This window comes from Natrix helvetica, assembly GCF_964273705.1.
Source record: "Natrix helvetica genome assembly, chromosome: 4".
Taxonomy (NCBI): Eukaryota; Metazoa; Chordata; class Lepidosauria; order Squamata; family Natricidae; genus Natrix; species Natrix helvetica.
This window is the reverse complement of record NC_138550.1, coordinates 149,413,273-149,435,255: the sequence shown is the minus strand read 5'-3', so window position 1 is coordinate 149,435,255 and position 21,983 is coordinate 149,413,273. Positions and strand designations below refer to the sequence as shown.

The following is a 21,983-nucleotide window of genomic DNA, read 5'->3' as shown; positions in this document are numbered from 1 at the left end:
CATGTTGGCCATGTGACTGGGTGGGAGTGGCTTGCCAGCCATGTGACCGAGGGGGAGTGGTTTGGCAGCCATGTGACTAGGTGGGCGTGGCCAACTTGTAAAATGTGGTGAAACTCACTTAACAACGCTCTTGCTTAGCAACCAAAATGTTGGCTCAGAAACTCTGGCATTGAAGCAAGCAAGTCTTAAAACTTTCAAATTACAAGACCCTCGCACCCCTAACCCTTTAGAAAAAAAAACCCCAGGGGTGTTCAAACTTGACAACGTTAAGACTTGTGGACTTCAACTCCCAGAATTCTTCCTCTCGCTCTTCATCTTGATGATGTGGGAACGGGCGAGGGAAGGGAGCTGGAACCGGTTCTAAACAGCACTGTAGATTTGTGGAACCTCCTCTATAGAAGAGGTTAGAACTGGCAGGAACCCACCCCTGCCCTGAGGACACAGATAAATCCCCAAGTGCTTCAACGACCCTCTAAGAGGATGCAAATTTATTTATTTATTTAGTTTGTCAAGCATGTACAAGATAACAGGTTTAAGTATAAACCTGGACATGGGCACATGAAATGAGTACAAATAAATGGGGACAGTAGGACAGGGACGGTAGGCACCCTAATGCGCTTATGCATATGTGCAGCTGTCTGCAAGGAATATAAATCCTTCTACTCCACACTATCCTGTCAGAGCTGAAGAAGCTTCTTGGATGAGAAGCAGAACGTCTTCAAAGGGGAAAAAAACAAGAAAGCCCAATAGCACCTTTGGGATTGGCTCTTCTGCAAGCAAAGTCCCAGATGGTACAACGGTTCTCCATCCTCATAGTTGGATTCAACCCTACTAAAACGGGCTTGGGTCGTTCCTAGTTCTGCGCGTTGTCTGGACCCTAAATACCTGCGTGCCGAGATAGTTACTTGGTCGTACATGTCACGAGACCCCCGCAATTGTATTCCCTTAGCCCAGCGCTTAGACGTTGCGTGAACCCACTCGCGATTGCAAACCATTTGATGTTCGAGGATCGCATCACCATCATCAGTTTCCCAAATTCTGCTTCTAAATCTCTTGCCCGGTTTTCTGCTCGAAGAGACTCGCGCGCATTTCATTCACCGCCCTTCGAGGGAAGCGACGGTCGGTCTAGCTCAGGGTCTTGCAAGCATGAGGGGCGTATTAAAAAGCGCCCCCTCCTCCCGCTCCCTCGGAGTTGTGGGAGGGGGGGAATCGCGCGTGCACACGTGACCAGACCAGCCGTTCCATTGGAACACCGATCTCCAAGTTGAGAGCTGGAGGGGTCGGCGGTGGGAAGCGGGCGCCCGGCGAAGCACTCTGCAAGCCAGAGGAAAAGGCAAGATTTTGGAGGAGAGTGCGGGAAAGCGAGCTGGGCAAAGGGGCAGCCGCTTGATCGCAGCAGCCCAGATGTCCTGGCCCGTAAAAAGGGAAGCCCGTTGCGCTTCTCAGCTTTGGATGGGAAAGTCTGCCCTTTAGTAGTTGGAGTAAAAGTGAGTCAGCTTTCTCTCTTTTTTTTTGTCTTTCTCCTTCTCCATCCCTCCCTTCCTTCCTTGTTTCTTTCCTTCCTTCTTTTCCTTGTTTCCTTCCTTCATTGTTTCCTTGTTTCCTTCTTTTTCTTGCCTCCTTCCTTCTTTTCCTTCTTTTCCTTGTGTCCTTGTTTTCTTCCTTGTTTCCTTCCTTTTTCCTCCCCTCCTCTCTCTTTTTTTCTTCCTTCTTATTCTCTATAATGCTTCGAGTATTTATTTTTTCATATCTCAGTTTTCCTGTATTTACATTAGACTGATAGTGGCAAGCTTGTTCAGTAGTAAGTCATAGAGTGCTCAGTGATATTCACTTCTGAGGGGGAAATACCCCAGTTGCAGTCACATATAACTGTTCTCTGGTCTCTGGCGTGACTTTTGGTGTTTTTTTTAAGAGTCCTTAAACATCAGTTTAAAGCAACTTGTGTCACATTTTTTTTAATGGAATTAATGCATCCGTTTCACAGACTGAAATCCCCTTTGCACACTTGCAAAGTGTTAAGGTCCAGAGATTGGGCTTCTAAGGAAACATGCATTGGACTGCTTTGGATCAATAAGGGCTTCTGCAGCCAGAGGTATTAGGTGATTTTGCTATTATCTGAGATAAAATTGTAATACTCTGTGCAGACCAGTTATTAGTCTTCATTTTCACCAAAAATTAAGAAGAAATAAAAGATGCAGAACTTCTGTCATTTTCTTTTACTGATTATAATTAATGAGTATGATTAAAAGCTGCATGAATGGAAAGAGACATTGTTGACATTATTTTCATTAAGCATAGAATAGTTTTTTTCTAATTGGAAAAAAATCTCCTAATGCAGGCAAGGCATATTAAAGCTCGGTAAAAGAATGGCTTGCGATGACAACATGCACAAAAGGAGATAGAGAATTGAAGTACTAATTAAAAATAAATGAGCCAATTTTATCAGCACTCTTAATGTAAATGCAAACTCTTCTTAGAGTAATAAAGATCCTGCTCACATTACTGATAAGGGAATCCCTATATGTTCCATAGGACTTACTCTCCAATAAGTGAGCATAGGGTTGCAGTTTTGTTTAAGTTCCATGGAAAGAAAATTGTCCTTATTACAGAAGAAATGTAAGACGCTTCAAATTAAGTCAATGGTCAATGCCACGTTTTAAATATTTTTCAGCAATTTTAAAGGAAATAGCAGATCTATTGAGATTTGAATAATTGTTGAATGTCACACCATGTGGTTTTTCTTCAGTAGTACTGTATATCAAGGATAACATGAGTAACTTCAGTTTGTGAATCTCCTAGCTTAAAATAATTAGCCCAATTTTTGGAATTCCCACCTCCCTCCCCTCATCATTAACTCTTGTTAAAGAGTTCTTAAGAACTCAAAAATAATCACACACCATTTTGATGGAACTCAATTATGATATTTGGATTCCAGACCCCTCCACTCCCTGCCCCAATCAAGGATATGATTGCTTTTTAATACTTTTACAAAGTATCAATTATTCAGAATAATAATCAAGGTAATAATTACCCATTTTGGATAGACAAGGAATAAGCTTTGAAGAAGAGAATCGACTGCCATCTGTCAAAAATGTTGTAGGGTTTGGTTGGCAGAGGGGGTTGGACTAGATGACCTACAAGGTCCCTTCCAACTCTGTTAATCTGTACCTGTAGGTTTTTTTAAATAAATGTTTGTAGTGCACAAACATTATGGAATATGGAAGGCAGGTGATGATTGAATGGCTGGTCATTTGCCAGGGAAATCTGAGTAAAAACCTGATTGCATATATAAAAGAGAACAATTTATATGAAAGAAAGTACTTCCAGAGGTATAAAAAATGATGTTACTTAAAAAGAAGCATTTGGGGATCTCAGCATCTGTCAACAAAAGATCCATTGAAAACATATAAAAGCTACATGATTACAATTGATAATGAAGTGACTAGTGATTCATTGGCCTTGCTATCTCTATCTTAAATGTTCCATTCATATTTTATGTGTTAGATTTAGGACATTCTTGAAGTCAGGAAAGAAAAAGGTATTCAAACCATGGCAGATGAGAACCAAATGGGCATTTCAACCATATCTCTTAAGTGAGACACCACTCCATTCATTAGGAAGTCTATGAGAAAAAGGATCAAGGAACTCACATAGATTGTGCCTTAATGTATTCACTAATAAATGATAATTGAATTACACCTGTTTAGATTCCCAGAGTCTGTAATATCAGCCTTTTTTCTGGACATTAATAGTGAGAATCTCTGTCAATCAAGCCTCCTTGATCACCTGCTGCAGTTAGGAACTTGGCATTATCCTAAGTTTTCATCAGATCTCAAGGTGACATATGGTAGATTTCTTTTTTTCATCACAATTGTTGTTTGGGGTGAGTTGGCTGAGAATTCATCACTGGTCCAGAATCACCTACAGAACTTCCAGAGTTGGATGCCTATGGAAATTTTCAATCATTTAGGTCATGATTGTCCTAAAAATGTTTTATCCAAAAGGGAACTGGACTTTTTCTCTTTTTTTTTCTTTGAAAATGTTTCGTTCTCATCCAAGAAGCTGAAAGAAACTGAAGAAGCTTCTTGGATGAGAAGCGAAATTTTTTTTTTGTAAAAAAGAAAGTCCACTTGCCTTTTGGAAAAAGCACCCTTGGGATTCCAGAGTTGGAGGTGAAGTTGAGTCCAAGACTCCCTTGAGTTGAATATCTACATAAGGTATAACTATGTAGGCTTCCTATATGATTTAGAACAGCAATGCCTGGTACCCTCCAGATGGTGTCACCCGGTGCAGAATGCTTTTATGGATGACCTTTTCAACAAAACTGGAAATTGGGAAATGATGAGGGAGAGTGCTGAAAATGTGAAAAATCTGGGGTTTAAAACAACAGGTGACCTTTTCTGCAACATTGGAAATAAAAAAGAGGTACAAAAAGATAGGTAAATCTGTGGTTTAAACCACAGATATATTTTTTCCCAATACTGTTGAAAAGGTTCACATAAATAACTTTTATACCGGGTTGCTCTCAGCTGCACAACTGATTTCAAACATATACCGGTTTAACTTCTGCCAAGCTCACCAACATTCTGCATCTACAAAATTCAGTATGCATTTCCATATATATATATATATATTCATTCGGATTTAAGATTATCACAAGATGCTTCTGTGAGGGGAACAAAGACATGGAGGTTGCAAAGATCCATCGTTTAGTTTATTTGGTAGATGGGTTGGTTTTCAACACTAAATAGGCAAAGCTCTTTTATTTCTTTGTATAATTAATTTTCATAACCATTCTAAAAACAAAACAAACCTTGAAGTTCTCATAGGTTGGCGTTAGTGCCAAGATTCCATAACAATGTCGTGTAACAATGAAAGAAAATAATGGTTATAGCCCTGATCCTTAGGATAATCTGAGAACATTTTGATTTTGTTCCTTTTCCTCCGGGATCAGCTTTTGTCATTAACTTAACGCTTTTCTGTAGGAAGCCAAAAAACTTGCTGCTGGAGCTGAAGGATGAAGTCACCTCCTTGCTGCTTGTCCCTTTCTTCTGGGGCCTCTGGAGAGGAATTAGGCGAGAGCACATCCTTTGATTCTTTGGAATCCAGTGTCTTCTGTAGCGAGGAAGGGCCAGGATCTTTGCTACAGCACGTCGTAGCTCCATCCGTGGATTGCATGACTGTCAACGTTGGAGGTGCCCGCTTTGTGCTGTCCCAGAAGAAGCTTTGTTGCTATCCAGACACTCGGCTGGGCAAGCTAGCAGTAATGGTTTCAGCTGCTCGGGATGTAGCCTCTAGCCTTTTGGACCTATGTGATGATGCCAACTTGATGGAGAATGAATATTTTTTTGATCGGAACTCTCAAGCATTCAGTTACGTCCATAACTATTACCAAACTGGCAGGCTACACGTAATGGATCAGCTGTGTGCGCTTTCCTTCCTGCAGGAGATCCAATATTGGGGGCTGGATGAGCTCATGATTGATTCCTGCTGCAGGGACAGGTGAGCAATTGGGGAAGCGGGGGGGGGGGCAGAAATCCATCCAAGTGGCTTAGTTAATTCGCTTGTAGGAAGATGTGAAGGCAAAGTTAACACAAATTAGAGAAACATGCACGAGTGGTAGGCTCAGCACAATCGCCTCCTGCCTAGGCAATATAGCAACAGGCATATTACAACTGTAATGAGTTAGTGGAAATGGGAAAGAAAAGCAATAAGTGTAAAATTATGGGGGAGCAGACCGAGTAAGTTCAACCCTTCAGATTTGCGAATGAATAGAGGCAGAAATACAGTATGTTAATTAATTTCAATTCAATTTCAATTTATTAGTGCTTATAGACCGCCCCCTCTCCCGAAAGGGACTCGGGGGGGTGTACAGTCCATGTCAAAGAACAAAATTAAAACAATTAAAATTACTAAATGGACAATATATATATACAAATATAAAATAGATGGATAAGAGGAGGATAAAAGATGTGCAGGACTGTATTGCTAATAAATAATTAAAATAAACAGACATTAAAATCCCAATACCCAATAAAATTAAGTCTACAGAATAATCCCCTTAAAAACCAGTAAAAATATAAATGCCAGGAGATAGGCGTTGAAATTATGCCAGGCCAGCCAGTCGGAACAGGTGAGTCTTTAGTTTCTGCCGGAAGGAGCGGAAGTCAGTGGTGGTTCTAATGTCGGGGGGGAGGTCATTCCAGAGGGTTGGGCCCATCACAGAGAAGGCCCTACTCCTTGGCGTCGCCCGCTGGCATTGCCTAGCGGACGGCACCAGAAGAAGCCCCTCCCTGTGAGAGCGAATTGGCTGCTGGGATGTATGTGGGAGGACGCGATCCCGCAGGTAACTGGGCCCTATGCCATGGAGCGCTTTAAAGATGGTGGTCAAAACCTTGAAATGCACCCGAAAGACCACAGGCAGCCAGTGCAGCTCGCGCAGGAGCGGTGTTACATGGGAGTACCTGGTATTCCCCATGACTGCCCGTGCGGCTGCGTTCTGGACTAGCTGCAGTCTTCGGGCGCATCCCAAGGGAAGCCCCATGTAGAGAGCATTACAGTAGTCCAGGCGAGACGTCACCAGTGCATGAGTGACCGTGCGTAGGGCCTCTCGGTCCAGGAGGGGGCGCAATTGGCGCACCAGGCGAACCTGGTGGAACGCCCCCCTTGCCACGGCTGCCACATGGTCATCCATTGACAGCCGGGCATCTAGGAGGACGCCCAAATTGCGCGCCCGTTCCACAGGGGGCAGCTGTTCGCCCCCTATGGCCAGCGCTGGAATCAGCTGACTGAACCGAGGTGCCGGTAGCCACAGCCACTCAGTCTTGGAGGGGTTGAGTTTGAGTCTGTTGTCCCCCATCCAGACCCCGATGGCTTCCAAACACCGGGACATCACTTCGACAGCCTCACTGGGGTGGTTTGGGGTTGAAACGTACAGCTGAGTATCATCAGCGTACAGATGGTATTCAACCCCAAAACCACGGATGATCTCCCCCAGCGGCTTCACATATGCGTTGAACAGGAGGGGCGAAAGGACCGATCCCTACAGCACCCCACAAGTGAGTGACCTCAGGGTTGACCTCTGCCCCCCCGTCAACACACATTGCGACCGGTCGGAGAGGTAGGAGCCGAACCACCGTAAAACGGTGCCTCCGACTCCCATCCCCTCCAGCCGGTGCAATAGGATACCATGGTCGATGGTATCAAAAGCCGCTGAGAGATCTAATAGGACCAGGATAGAGGAGCAACCTCTATCTCTGGCCCTCCAGAGATCATCAACCAGCGCGACCAAGGCTGTCTCTGTGCTGTGTCCGGGTCGGAAGCCGGACTGGCGTGGGTCTAGATATTCGGATTCGTCAAGGTGTCATGGAAATTGCTGCGCCACCACATTCTCAACAACCTTCGCTAAAAAAGGAAGGTTGGAGACTGGACGATAATTAGCCAGCTCCATTGGGTCCAGTGAAGGCCTCTTGAGTAAGGGCCTCACCACCGCCTCTTTCAAGGCAGTTGGTAAGGATCCCTCACCCAATGAAGCGTTCACCAGGCCCAGAAGCCAGCCTCGTGTCAGCTCCCAGGATGCCAGTACCAGCCAGGAGGGACACGGATCCATTAAACATGTGGTGGGCCGCAGCCGTCCACGCAACCTGTCCAAATCCTCGGGGGCAACAGAGTCAAACTCCTCCCAGAGTGGTCTTACAAGACTCACTGTTGACGGTTCGTCCGTGCCACTGGAGGGGGCCCATCCGCTCCGGATCTGAGCGACTTTGTCCTGCAGATATTCCCCAAACTCCTCTGCTCTACCCTGCAAGGGCGCCACCCGCGCCCCCTGTGATAGGAGGGAGCGGGTCAATTAAGCCTAGAGCCCTTGCTGAGGGATATATATAATCTTTCTGTAATGAATCCAGATGGTTTTTTTTAATTGTTGGGGTAGATGAACCTGGTAAACAAAATGTGAAATAAAATTAGATTTTTCTCAGAACTAATTCTAGCCTTTTCTACCGTTATTAACTTTCAAAAGGGAAAGTGGTGGCCTACACAATTCCACAGGTCATGTTGGGAACAGGGAAAGCTGGTCTGTTAAGAAAGTCTTTATATATTTTGTCATATGCTGTGTAGTAAAACCAGGGTCGCCACGATGTAGAAAAGATGCAGAAAAGAGCAACAAAGATGATTAGGGGATTGGAGACTAAAACATATGAAGAACGGTTGCAGCAACTGGGTATGTCTAGTTTAATAGAAAGAAGACATGATAGCAGAGTTCCAATATCTCAGGGGTTGCCACAAAGAAGAGGGAGTCAAACTATTCTCCAAGACACCTGAGGGTAGAACAATAAGCAATGGGTGGAAACTAATCAAGGAGAGAAGCAACTTAGAACTGAGGAGAAATTTCCTGACAGAACAATTAATCAGTGGAACAGCTTGCCTCCAGAAGTTGTGAATGCCCCAACACTGGAAGTCTTTAAGAAGATGTTGGATAGCCATTTGTCTGGAACGGTAACCTGCCTAGGCAGGAGTTTGGACTAGAAGACCTCCAAGGTCCCTTCCAACTCTGCTATTGTATTGTATTGTAAGGGTAGAGAATCTCTGATACATCAATCTGGCCCATAGGTCATCAGCTAGAATTGAAAGTGCCTAGCTCATGTTAGAACATTGCAGAACATTCTGTTAGAACATTCACCAATGTTGCATTTTAGTGCTTGAATATATAGTATTTTAAGCAGGGGTGGGCTTCAAAATATTTAGCAAGGGGTTCTCTGCCCAGTTGCTGGGTGGGCGTGGCCACAGTGGGCGTGGCCTAGTAGGCCTCCTATAGCAGTGGGGACTTCTTGCCTTCCCTAGGCTTCAGAGGCTTTTCTCGAGCCTCTGGGAGAGCGAAAATGTAGCCTGTGGAGTTTCTGGCCTTCCCTAACTTCTAGTAGGCCCATTTTTCAGCCTTCCCGAGCCTCCGTGTGCGACCTGCACTTAGCTGCATCCAAAATAGGCCGCCTGGGGCGGGGCTGGGTGGGGCAGGAGGGGCCAGGAGTGGGATTTGGAGGTAGCTCGAACTGCACAGAATCTTAGCTAGAGGTTCTCCTGCGAATCCCCAGGAGCCCACCCCTGATTTTAAGGTTTACAGAGAGAAAATATGGGCTAGTTAGCAGCTATAAGCACGGGTGTAGAAGCCAGGAAACCATGAGTTATAGTCTTCTGAGGTGGGCCAGTTGCTCTCCCTTAGACTTAGGAAGAAAGCAATGGCAAACCACTGCCGAAATTGTTGCCAGGAAAACTGCAGGACTGGTCCAGATTCCAGGCTGATTCCCACGCACAATATTATACAGTTCATTCTGACAAACCTTTTTGACTTGGGCTGCTGGCATGGAATTAAAATTATGATTCAGGTTTTTCACAAGTCAGTAGTGAGTTTTGAAAAATACTGTATTTTTCAGAGTATAAAATCTGGGGGCATCTTACATACCAAATACAGCATTTTTGCTTACCCGAAACCCTGTCCTGAGCATCCAGTTTCTCCTGTGCACTGCTTGGAGAGTCCAAGCATGGGTTAACACGGCCTATCTGCCCTAGGACTGAGTAGATTTTTCTTTGGTCACGCCTCCTTTGCCTCCTTAAGGTCAGTTTAAAAATGAAGTCCACCCGATAGGACTAGTTTTAGGGAGCTCTTCAGTCCTTTGACAGATAGACTGGACTCTCCAGGCAAATCATAGCAGATTTCAGAATTTGGATTTTTCTTTTAATTTCTCCTAGTGTAGAGTATTTGGTGTAGAGATAAGCGTACTGTTACAAAGATTCTTTCCTTTTCGGATTGCTGAGGTGATTGTCGTGTTCTGATCTACTGCTGGCCACACGCAGAGATTGGGGTCGCAGAGACCACTTGTCCGGCAGCTGCCGGTGAGTGCAGGGATGGCAGCGGCGTTTCTGCGCATCACTGGCCGCTTGTCAGGGTTAGGAGCCTCAGAGGAACCTGGTTTCCTCTGCGGCATTTCTGAAAGCTCGGCAAGCACGGTGGCCATTTTGGAAGCGATGCTTTCACGCGCTTTCTAATTGCCACTAATTGAGGCGCCAGCAGGCATCAGAGGACTCTTTATAGATAGGGCCAAGCCACGGCTGCCATTTTCGGCATCCAAATTGAAAGTTAGTCACCAGAGCCATTGAGAATATCGACACCCCGCGCTTCACCACCTCAGCGCAGATCGCTGCCGGGGATTGCCTGGTCCTGTCCGTGGTCTGGCAGGGCCTCCCTTCCCTTTCAGAAGAATTCCTGTCTCAGGAAGGCGACATTGGAGTGCCCTGGCAAACTAACCAGCCTCCAGCTATTAAGCGGATCTGCAGACGCTTCAGAGCCAACTGGCCAGCATCTGGTGCCCTTCCTTGCTGCAGCTTCACCTTCCACGCCGACAATCACCAAATCTCCATCGTCAGAATGGCAGATGAAGGTTTGGAGCCACGAGAGAAGCTGGCAGGGCCGTCTGCGGAGCGCAGCAGGCCAGATCCCCCATACCAAGGGAGGAAGGGGAGGAAGGGCACTGGGGGGAAATCATCACATAGTTCCTCTGGAAGCAAGGGTTCCAACAACCAGGGAGACAAGAGGCAGAAGGCCCCAAGGGAGAGATCTGGTAGGCCCCAGGCCCCAATTCTCTCTCACATTTGTGAGGCTGCTTCGGCCTCTTCTCCACCCAGAACTGAGAGAGGGGATTCTCCTCTAATCAAGGGGATCAATCACCATCCCTAAGTGGTAGGGATTCTCAGTTTGGGTCCCCTGCAGCCTCCCTGGGATACCAGGATTCCCCCAGATCTTCCATAAGGGAGGAATTGGAGCCTTTTCATGGTTGTTTTCATGGGGAGGACTCCTCACCCCCAGTTAGAAGGGAATGGGGCCTGACTTCCTCCAGGTCCACACCCGCAGAAGACAAAGGCCCTGTTCTCTCGGCAGAGATGAGGGAGGTTATATCCCAGGCTATTTCCCAGGGCGTGGTTGAAGCTATGTGCCAAAAGGAGGCCAGGGGTGGCAAGGATCTTAGAACTGGCCACCACCATGCTGAGAGCAGGAGCCGCAACCACGACCCTCCGGGTACCTCTGTCACAACGGAGGTTTCGATCTGGGAAGAGGAGGCTGCAGACGAGTTTGAATTATCAGAGGATGAGGATATGCCTGCCTCCACAGGCCTCTTCAAAACAACCTTGTTTAAGGCCATTTTACACAAGGCCAGGGCTTCCATGGAGCTTGGAGCCAAACCTAAAGATAAGACTTCCCTCTACTTTCCAGGATCCTAAGGAGGGACTGTTTAAAGAGAATGCTCCAGACCCGGAGCTCATTCTGGTCCCTGATCTGTTCATGGATGTCGTGCAGTGCCAGTGGGTACAGCCGGGGACATTGGCCAATCCCAGTGGGGGAGACAAGGCCTTGTACCCCTTAGAGTCTAAAATGGAGGATATATTAAAATTGCCAGAAGTGGATGCCCCAGTGGTCTCCTTGACTTCCAACTCGGCTCTTCCAGCAGACCTTTTAGAGGGTCTGAAGGCAGAGGACAAAAGGTCTGAAAAGGCCTGTCATAAGACTCACCAGGCGGCCGCCTGGGCCATTAAGGCATCTACATCCGTCTCTTTCTTCACAAGATCCTCCTTACTCTGGTTGCGACAGTTGAGATCAACACCCCCCCCCCTTGGAGGCATCTCGCTGCCATCATGATCTTTATAAGATCATTACAGCTGTGGAGTATTCCACGGATGTTTCCTTGAATGTGGCAAAATTCACCTCTAGGGCATTGGCTTCCAATGTGACTCACGCCACCTGCTATGGCTCAGACACTGGCAGGTGGACATGAATGCCAAGTGGAAGCTGGCCTCAGCCCCATTCAAAGGGGGCGTCCTTTTTTGGGACCCTTTAGAGAAGTTCTTGATAGAAACGAAGGATAAACGAAAAATCCTTCCCTCTACTTTTAAAAAGAGTGAGAAGAAACCAGGAAGCAGACCTTTCGGGGCCAGGATAAAGCCCAGGCGTCTACCTCCTTTTCCTATCAGAGGTCATACAATCAACTTAGTGATAGAGGCCAGGACAGAAGCAACTTTGGGTCCCGGGGCAGACAACAGAACCAGGGATCTTTTCGGAAGCCATTTCGTGGTGGCTCCAACAACCATCAGTTCAGATGCGGCAAGTGACCGCCAGAGTGACCCTCCCATCATGGGCAACTTTATGCAGACCGATGGGAGGAGATTACCATGGACACATGGATCCTGAACACCATCAGGAGGGAGCTGACACTGGAGTTCCTAATGTTTCCCCCATGAATGTTCGTTCTTTATAATTTCTGATGAAAGCTGTGGGGAACGCCCACGTAGCAGCTCTGCAAATGTCAATGATGGATTCTCGGGTCACCCAGGCTGCTGTAGTGGCGGCACTCCTTGTAGAGTGTGCCATCACATGACCCGGCACGGTCCTGCCCTGATGTTCATGAACCATTTTGATGCAGGCCCGCAGCCAACATCCAATGGTTGAAGATGAGATTTAAAAAACTTGTTGGCATTTTAGACTATGAGATTAATCAAGGGTGGGTAATCTTCATCCTTATTTAAGAAATCCTTTGTGAGCAAGCAATTCAAATATTTGGTAAGAGCAATCTATGCCTTTGCCTCAGTGTACTACTGGCATGAAATATGGTTCCATCAGTTTTCTCCTAGAACGGAATCTTGATGGGAAAAAAATGATGTTCACCACTGAGGTAAATTATGCTGATGTTGAAGTTGGATTTGGTACAGTAGATCCATCCTTGAGTTACCCATCTATCGAAACTATCAAAGTTAATTCTTACTCCACATGTGAATTTTATTCTCTACCTGCTTCAATTGTTCTTTTGAAATGACCACTGTTTCTTTAAGCAGAAACTTCAAATGGCTCCCTATAATAATAATATATAGGGGAAAATAAAACCAAACCCGTAAATACAGTAAACAGCTATTGGAAAATACCATCTTAAAACCAAGTCAATGTTGATATTTGCACACACAAAAAGAGCAACATATAAACCCAAAGGAATCCAAGTAAAGTCACAAAAATGTTATTAAAATTCAGGGAATGTCCTCTGAAATGCACTGATGAGTCGCATGTAGGTATTCTAAAGCAAATTTGGATGTTTGACAGGGATATTGCCTTGATGAATGATCAGCCTTTATTCCAACTCAAGTTAAACAATGGCACGGTGTTAGTTTTATGGCAACTCAATTTTTATTTCTCCCTGAAATTATTCCACATTAATCCTTATCAGAATTATCCTGTACTGGAGCAGCTTGACATGGTAAAATTAGATCTGAAATTGCATATATAATATGGGTGGGGAAAGAATTCCCCACATTTTCTTTCTCAATTGTGTGTTGCAACTTCCTCACATCATTTTCAGTGGTATTGTGGAGCAATCCCTGTGATTAAGCGTATAGCGTCTGTATTTATTTCGATAAGTGAGTTTATGGTGAATTACTTAAAGAACTAAATTGAATTCTTCCCTTATCAAGACTTAAATAGATTTATGATGACTCTCAAATGCGGCCTATCTGCATGAGGATACCTTGGATAACAATTCTATTTTGCAATTCAGCTTCGGAATATATAATCTTAACACCCCACTTGTTATTCAAGTTGAGTATGCTGTTGCTTGGGAATTTTCTTCCTGCTCTTTCTCCAAAACACATATTAGAAATTACTGGTTCTTTCTTCAAGATCTCTGAACATTCTGTGCCTCTTTTTGTTGTCCGGCTCAGCTTATAACGAGAGAAGGGATCCTTTGAGAAAATTAATCCAGGATTCATTTCCATAGGTAATCTTGGCCCAACTGTCTCCCACCATTAACAGACTCTAGAACAGGGATGTCAAACTCGATTTCATTGAGGACTGCAACAAGATTGTGTTTGACTTCATGGGGCCCAGGTGGGCGTGGCCAGCTCGACATCACTTGTTTCAGGTGTGCCTGTGGTGGCCCAAGTGCTCTGCCAGTGAAAACGGGCTCCCAAGGTCTGTTTTCTTCTGCAATGGCCTCTTGCAACCCTCTGCCAGCAAAAACAGAACTTGGGACGGCCACCCATGGCCCGCCCAAGCTCCATTTTTTCTGGAAGAGGCACCACTGGCGGGTACTTTGCTGTTTTCAGGGCAGCCCTGCAGCCAGATCCGACACCCCCTCCTCCCAGGCCTGGAGTTTGACACTAGTAACATTGTCTTCCAGGGGAGTTCAGCAATAGATATCTCAAAATGTTTTCTACTGATTTTACGTATTGACTTCCAGTGGTGTAATACTAATAGATGACTGCCCTACACAGGTACTTCAGAAGGAAAGAACTGAGTGAAACTTTGGATATCAAGAAAGATTCTGAAGAATTGGAGACCCAAGTTGAGGAAGAAGATTTCTCTGGAAGTCTGTGTTCTACCACCAGACAAAAGCTATGGGAAGTCTTAGACAAACCTACTTCTTCTGTCGCTGCCAGGACTTTCGGCACAATCTCCATGATTTTTGTCATCATTTCGATTGCCAACATGGCTCTGATTTCAGTGGAATTGACCTGGATGCCAGCCCAGCTACTTGATGTCCTGGAGTATGTGTGTATTGCTTGGTTCACAGGAGAATTTTTGTTACGCTTTCTCTGCGCGAGAAATCGGTGGCTCTTTTTAAAGAACATAGCAAATATCATAGACCTTCTGGCCATTTTGCCCTTCTACATCACATTGTTGGTGGAAAGTTTACGGGGCGAACACAGCTCCCAGGAGCTGGAAAACATGGGACGTATTGTGCAAGTGCTGAGGTTGCTGAGGGGTCTGCGCATGTTGAAGTTGGGCAGGCATTCAACAGGTAAATCTTTGTGGTGTTGGGAGCCTCTCATTCTTCTTGGGGGACTTCAGGGAATGGAGGGGATGAATTAAAAAACTGAATTACGAAACAGGTAAGATTCCCCAAAGCTGCTTGCACTTGTACTATTCCAATTCTTTTCCAAATGGCAATTGGACTTTGTTTGTTTTTTTCCCTTTAAAACATTTTGCTTCTCATCCAAGAAGCTTCTTCAGTTCTTAAGCACCTATGAGGCAACCATGATTTGGATGAGTGAGAATCTTAGTTTTGACTTTTCATTGGGATAGCCAATGCAAGCATTGTTTTGTTTTTCCCCCCAACTTCTAATGAATTTACATGAAATGCTCCGAGGCTGGACTTTATAAACTAGTTTTATGGTGGGGTGCTTTTTGGGGGGTGGGAGGGTCAGGCCAAGTTGAATTGGAGGTTCCTTCAGAGGTTTAAGCCACCTGTTTTTAGTGAAAACAGGTTTACATCCCAAGCAACAAAATCAACCTGTCAGATTATGGTGGGTGCAAATCTCAGCTAGCATGCCTATTTCTTTCTCTGATTTTATTCCCAAGACAAGGGATAAGTAAAGGGTCCTTGCTATTCTCTAAGCTTGGTTGTTTTCTTGCAAACGTTTCATTACCCAGCTAGGTAACATCATCAACATTATCACTAGCACTAGCACTGATGATGTTGTCTAGTTTGGGTAATGAAACATCTGCAAGAAAACAAGTACCCCTCTTTTCTGTCCTGAGCTACCAATATTATCCTTTATTAGTACAAGAAATAACTTAACTGGCTGGGATATGTGGGGTATGGTGGCTCAGTGGCTAAGATGCTGAGCTTGTCATTCAGAAATGTCGGCCGTTCAGCAGTTCTAATCCCTAGTGCCACGTAACAGAGTGAGCTCCCATTACGTATCCCAGCTTCTGCAAATCTGGCAGTTCGTAAGCACGTAAAAATGCAAGTAGAAAAATGCAAGTCCTTTGGTAACCCACCAAATAGGTAACAGTGTTCCATGCGCCTTCTGCATTTAGTCATGCCATCCACATGACCACGGAGATGACTTTGTACAGCGCTGGGTCTTCGGCTTTGTAATGGAGATGAGCACCAGCCCCTAGAGTCGGGAAGGACTAGCACATATGTGTGAGGGGAACCTTTACCTTTACCTTTAGCTGGGATATGGTCAGTAAAGATTTAAGAGTCACAAGCAGTCTGCAGCTGAACCACAAATAGCTAAGCTTGTCACAGTCATTTAATTGGGCAACACTTGTCCAAGACTCAATGGTTTGCCATTATTTCAATCAGCTCCATTTTCCCCCCCTTCCTCAGAATGTAATAGTTTATCTTAAGGAAGGTAAGTATTGGTAGCACCAGAAGCTGCATCTCTTCTATCCAAGGTCTTGGATTACCAATAGTGAAAGGGAATTTACAAACATAATATAATGACATGGGCCCTTTGGAATGAAAAGCAGAAATCTTTCTCTCTAATTGGCTACCTATTCCTTTTCACTGGCTGTTCTATATGCAAAAGCCGTTCCTGCCTTTGCTCTCTGATCCCTTCCCAAATACTTTTCACAATAGTGTCTTCACGCTTGTTTTTCTGCTTCTGGTACAATGAATGTTAATGAGTCTGAAGTAAACCTTTTGTCCAAAAAAAACCAGTATTATTCGTCGATCTGTCTGCAGCAATTTACCAAATTATGTAAACAAATTAGAAAAAAAATAGAATTTGGAATTAAAATTTCCAAAAAAAGTGCAGGGATTTGTGCTAAAGAAATGAGTTTTAAAGGGTTACAGTCAGAAAATCATGACTTCATTGGCAAATACAATTGCATTGGCAAATACAATTTAAGTACACCAAAAAGTAGATACTATTAGTCAGGAGATGGGAACAGAGGGCGGGCACTAGGGAACTGTGAGCCAATCAGTTGGTACCTTATCTGGTTACTAGCATAGTTGACTCTCACAACAAAAACAGACAATTTAATTTATCACTATTGTTTAACTTACAACATATATTCTCTTCAGACCATTTTTCTTCTGTTTTAACTAGAAAATGAGATCCAAAAGCATCATCATTTGTTCCTTAAACAGTTCTTCTTCTTTTTTTGGTCACTTCTCAAAAAATCCTTCAAGAGTTTAACTGGCCTCTTTTATATACTGTATACATTACAAAATAAATAACCATATCTCTTTTCTGGTTTAGCAATTGCATATCTTCTTTAGGCAATAAAACATCTTGCCATGTGCTGCCTTACCATTCCACCTCTTTATACTAGCAGAAAATTTCAAAGACCATTTTTCATAAATATCCATCCCAAGCAGAGGTGGGTTTCACTTCCCTTCCCTACCAGTTCTCAAATGCAAACGCGCGCTTGCGCATGCTCGCTTTACTCACATGTGCTGTGTCTGCGCATGTGCACTGCCTTCTGCGCATGTGCAGGGCTCCCTCATTACGTCGGGGCGGATGGGCAGAGCCTCCCACAGCCGCCACTACCAGTTCGCCTGAACTGGGAAGAACCAGCTGAATACCCCCTCTGATCCCAAGTCTCATTGATAGGATATTTTGCTCAATTTTTTTAGAATTGTAATCTGTATTAACCTCTCACTCCCTCGTGTCCACTCTCTGAAGTTCCATTATATCTTGTTTTCACTTCAGAAAACCCAAACAATTGTAACTTCCCATGAGAAGGATTCAATTAATTTAAGATTATAGTTCCAACTCCATCTAGACCCTTAATCCATTATTAACTTTCGAAAATCAATATTCTAAGCAATCTTTGGTGGTTTGATCCAAATATATATATATATATATATATATATATATATATATATATATATATATATATATATATATATATATATATATATATATATATATATATATATATATATATATATATATATATATATATATATATATATATATATATATATATATATATATATATATATATATATATATATATATATATATATATATATATATATATATATATATATATATATATATATATATATATATATATATATATATATATATATATATATATATATATATATATATATATATATATATATATATATATATATATATATATATATATATATATATATATATATCTCCGCAATTTTTGAAATTGTATTAAAGATACTTTCCCTAAGGAGGTCATGACTCACTCAGTAATTGCAGTAATATTTGTTGTTCCAAAGGATCTTAATATCCACCCCCCACCCCCCAAAAAAAACCCAATTCAAAGTGATTAAAAGATCAGACTGGATCAACATTTATGTCCTTTTAAAAGGCTACCTGATGAATGTGAGTAAAGATGGTTCCTCCCTCAACTCCCAACTGCTGAACTCATAAGTCAATTTCAAAACAACAATTCCTGCAGAATACTCACAAGGAATGGCTGTGTGGAGTCACATGGGCTATCTCAAAGATTGTTCCTTGATCCAGAGAGAATTTCAGTAAACCTGCATCCCCTATTGGTCCCACTGTATAATACCATTCTGCTATAAAAGATAATGTTTACTTGCAGTGCTTTTCAACAGGAAGTCCCCGGTCTCCCCAAGGAGGATTATTCTTACTTGGTTATCAAATAATCATGCGTGGATGAAAATTTATTCTCATGAAAACACAACTATGAATCGATGGGAAGGTTAAGGAAGGTTCACATTTCTTCTACTTTCCAGCCTATGATCTCACACTCTTGCTGGGAAGAACATTTAAAAGGCAAAAGGAAAAATGGGAAGATTGGTGGTGAAGCAAGACCTCTTATCAACTTTTGAATAAATTCCAAACCAGTAAAGCTTCTGTAAATATGAGCCAGCGGTGTGATGCCATTATTAAAAGGCGTACAAAAATGCAGATTATGCAAAAGTACTTGTATAGGAAGAAATTGTTCCCCCTCAGCACTCTTTGTCGCCTACGCATAATAAAAGCTGAATCTGGTTTGTGCTTTAACTATGAAAGCAGAATAGTGGGAACTGAGTTTAGTAATGTCAAGGAAAACAGTGCCTTGGCTTTATGCAGGTCATTTGATAATCTGAGACAGCTCGGTGGTTCTGGGCTTACTCTCTTGAGCAAAAACAATAATGTGACCACCAGCAATAGAATTGTTTTATATTAGGAATTTGAGGGCAATGTATATTTGTATTGTTTGAATAAAAGAATGGTAGATTTCTTTGTTGTTAAGCATTGACTTTTGCCACTTTTTTCTTGTTACAGTTGTATAGTTTATTTAAAAAGTGTGATATATATATATTTAAAGTTAGAAGTGGATGGATATGATTTTAAGAGTTGGGAAAAGCTGATGTGTTTTTCCTGAGATGTTAAATCTTTCGTCTAAGAGTCAGGGACAAAGCACTTTTTTTAATAACATTATCAGGCTCGTGAATCTTTATGATTCACTTAATGAGCCACCAACAACCATAAGATAATAATTTCAATGAACCCTTTTTATGGAGCCTCAACTCTAGACATAGCGTAGTTATGGAGTCACATATTGAAAAGGATGTCAGATACATCAAGTGCTTCCTTACAAAATCTGATGTGTAGACTTCCACTCCAGAATTTTTCAGCCAGTCTCACCATTGCTAAGAATTCTGGGAATTGAAGTCCACACTACTAGAGGGCATCCAAGTTGGAGAAGCTTAGGACTGACATTGACTTCAAGACAACCTTTTTTTAAAAGGATGACAAAATGGATACTTTACATTATACTTCTCCAAGTTGACATTTGCAGATGTGTCAAATTTACAATTCACAGAATTCCTGGCTGTTGTGGCCCGCTAGTGGCCAGCAGAGTTGGCAGCAGAGTTGGACAGTGAGTAGGCTGGGGAGGAGCATGGGCCAGTTCCTGGAGGCTGGGAAAGGCTCGGACGAGGGCTCTGAGGCAGAGATGGGACCGAGGCTGTCTGGCAGTGATCAGGTGCCTACAGGGCTAGTAGACCGCAGTGAGACAGAGGAACAGCTAGAGCTTGTTCCCAGTGTGCGAATGTGCAGAGCTGTCAGAAGAAAAGAACAACTCAGAAATGAGGGCAGACTTGGGAGTAAACTCACAGGTGAAAGGTGATTGGCCCCTCCCATAGGCTATTGCAGGAAACATTTCGTTTCTTCAGTCATTAGATTTGTTTCAGGAGTGTGAAGATCTGTCTGTGAATCTCAGAGACTCTGTGCCCAGTCTTTCCTTGCACAGCTCCTCATTTGGAAGATATTTACATGGCAGCTTTCCAAGATAGCTAAGGTCTGTAGTCATAAATATTCCTTTGAAAGACTGTTTGCCAGGCCTTGCTGAATGTGAATGAGAAGAATTACCATTCATTTAATAAAAGGGGTTTTGTCAGGACTGGGGATTGCATTTTGGGGAAGCCTAGGTCAGAACACTAGCCAAGTTGGAGGATAATGTTAAAACCCAAAATATCTGGAAGAATCCAAATCAGAGAGAGAGAGTCTTCCATTTGCTGCTTAATGGAAAAGATAATTTGATTGAATGAATGCCACTTCTTCCCACTCTGGTTCATTGCTCAAGAAGAATAGCAGTAAGAGGATATCTTGCTAATTGAAATATTGCTTTATGTTTTAGGTTTGCGTTCCCTTGGGATGACCATTGCACAGTGCTATGAAGAGGTTGGCATGCTTCTCCTTTTCCTCTCTGTGGGCATCTCCATCTTCTCCACCATAGAATACTTTGTTGAGCAAGGTATCCATGACACAACCTTCACAAGTGTGCCTTGTGCTTGGTGGTGGGCTACCACCTCCATGACAACCGTTGGCTACGGAGACATTAGGCCAGATACAACCGTTGGCAAGGTTGTGGCCTTTATGTGCATATTATCTGGAATATTAGCCCTAGCTTTACCAATTGCCATCATCAATGATCGCTTTTCTGCCTGCTATTTTACCCTGAAGATAAAAGAAGCTGCCCTTCGCCAGAGGGAAGCCCTAAAGAAGCTCACAAAGAATATGTCGAGTGACTCCAATATCAACATTAATTTGCGAGATGTATATGCTCGAAGTGTAATGGATGTGTTGAGGTTTAAAAGCCGAGAAAGAACAAGTACCAGGAGTAGCGCTGGTGATGAGTTTTGGTTTTGAAGACATACACACATACATGCATACACACAAACACAACACACACACAGTATGAGAGATGCCTAAGATGGTAATAGCTTTAATAACAACAATGAATGCAAAGTTAACGGTTCTTTATTTTCCCCCGTGCAAATCTGCTTATCTACGTTGCTGAGCATATGAACAATTAATATAGCCCAAAAGTGTATTAGAAAGTAAAGCAAAACAAAAAAAAATACTCTCAGGGTACATAAATGCAAATTCTCTTTAATGTTTTCATCTTTCATTAGAAAACAATGGGGGGAGGGGGAATCTATCCCAGTGGATTAAAATTCCATTCTTTGGCTGTAACCCTTTTATGCTCATTCCATTATGAAAAGAATAAAAGATTAACAATATAAAAATGTGTATTGCTGCATTGATATGAAATTGAAATAAAAGAAAGAAAGAGACTACTAAAACAGAAGACAGTCAACCACTGAAAAGCAACCTGTTCTAGAGGTAGCAACAAAGACATAGCAAAAGAATACTCATGGGGATGTCAACATTGGCATTTTTCTACTAAGTCTGAAGAGAACAGAACAGAACAACAGGGCTGGAAGGGACCTTGGAGGTCTTCTAGTCCAACCCCCTGCCTAGGCAGGAAATCCTATACCGTTTCAGACAAATAGCTATCCAACATTTTCTTTGGGCATTCACAACTTCTGGAGGGAAGCTGTTCCACTGATTAATTGTTCTAACTGTCAGGAAATTTCTCCTCAGTTCTAAGTTGCTTCTCTCCTTGATTAGTTTCTACCCATTGCTTCTTGTTCTACCCTCAGGTGCCTTGGAGAATACTTTGACTCCCTCTTCTTTGTGGCAACTCCTGAGATATTGGAACAATGCTATCATGTGACTCATTGCTTGAAAAGTCACACACTCCTTTCAGAATTGCCATTTCTGAAACCTATCTACTTCAAACAGACAGGCAAATACCTCCATCTACCTCATCTGGTGTGTAAAAAGCTATATTTATTTGGGAAGCGCATGTGAATGAAGCACATTCATAATGAAGCCTGTTATGAGTTTAGATTCTTAGCAGTTAATCCTAGACT

The 21,983-nt window shown here is 43.1% G+C and overlaps 1 protein-coding gene across 1 annotated transcript; it reads left to right on the top strand.

Moving 5' to 3' along the window:
- The first annotated feature begins 1,342 nt into the window (after positions 1 to 1,342).
- Positions 1,343 to 21,270, top strand: KCNV1 (potassium voltage-gated channel modifier subfamily V member 1). Its single transcript, XM_081951626.1, has 4 exons — positions 1,343 to 1,487; positions 4,986 to 5,502; positions 14,299 to 14,825; positions 20,402 to 21,270. The coding sequence occupies exons 2-4, from the start codon at positions 5,018 to 5,020 to the stop codon at positions 20,911 to 20,913; spliced, it is 1,524 nt and encodes a 507-aa protein (XP_081807752.1). The 5' UTR covers positions 1,343 to 1,487; positions 4,986 to 5,017; the 3' UTR covers positions 20,914 to 21,270.
- Positions 21,271 to 21,983: the final 713 nt, after the last annotated feature.

Excerpts from the sequence above, each read along its gene's own strand:
- KCNV1 (XM_081951626.1), top strand. The coding sequence starts at position 5,018 with ATGAAGTCACCTCCTTGCTGCTTGTCCCTTTCTTCTGGGGCCTCTGGA. Across the intron at positions 5,503-14,298 it reads GATTCCTGCTGCAGGGACAG|GTACTTCAGAAGGAAAGAAC; the intron begins GTGAGCAATTGG and ends TGCCCTACACAG. Across the intron at positions 14,826-20,401 it reads GTTGGGCAGGCATTCAACAG|GTTTGCGTTCCCTTGGGATG; the intron begins GTAAATCTTTGT and ends TTTATGTTTTAG.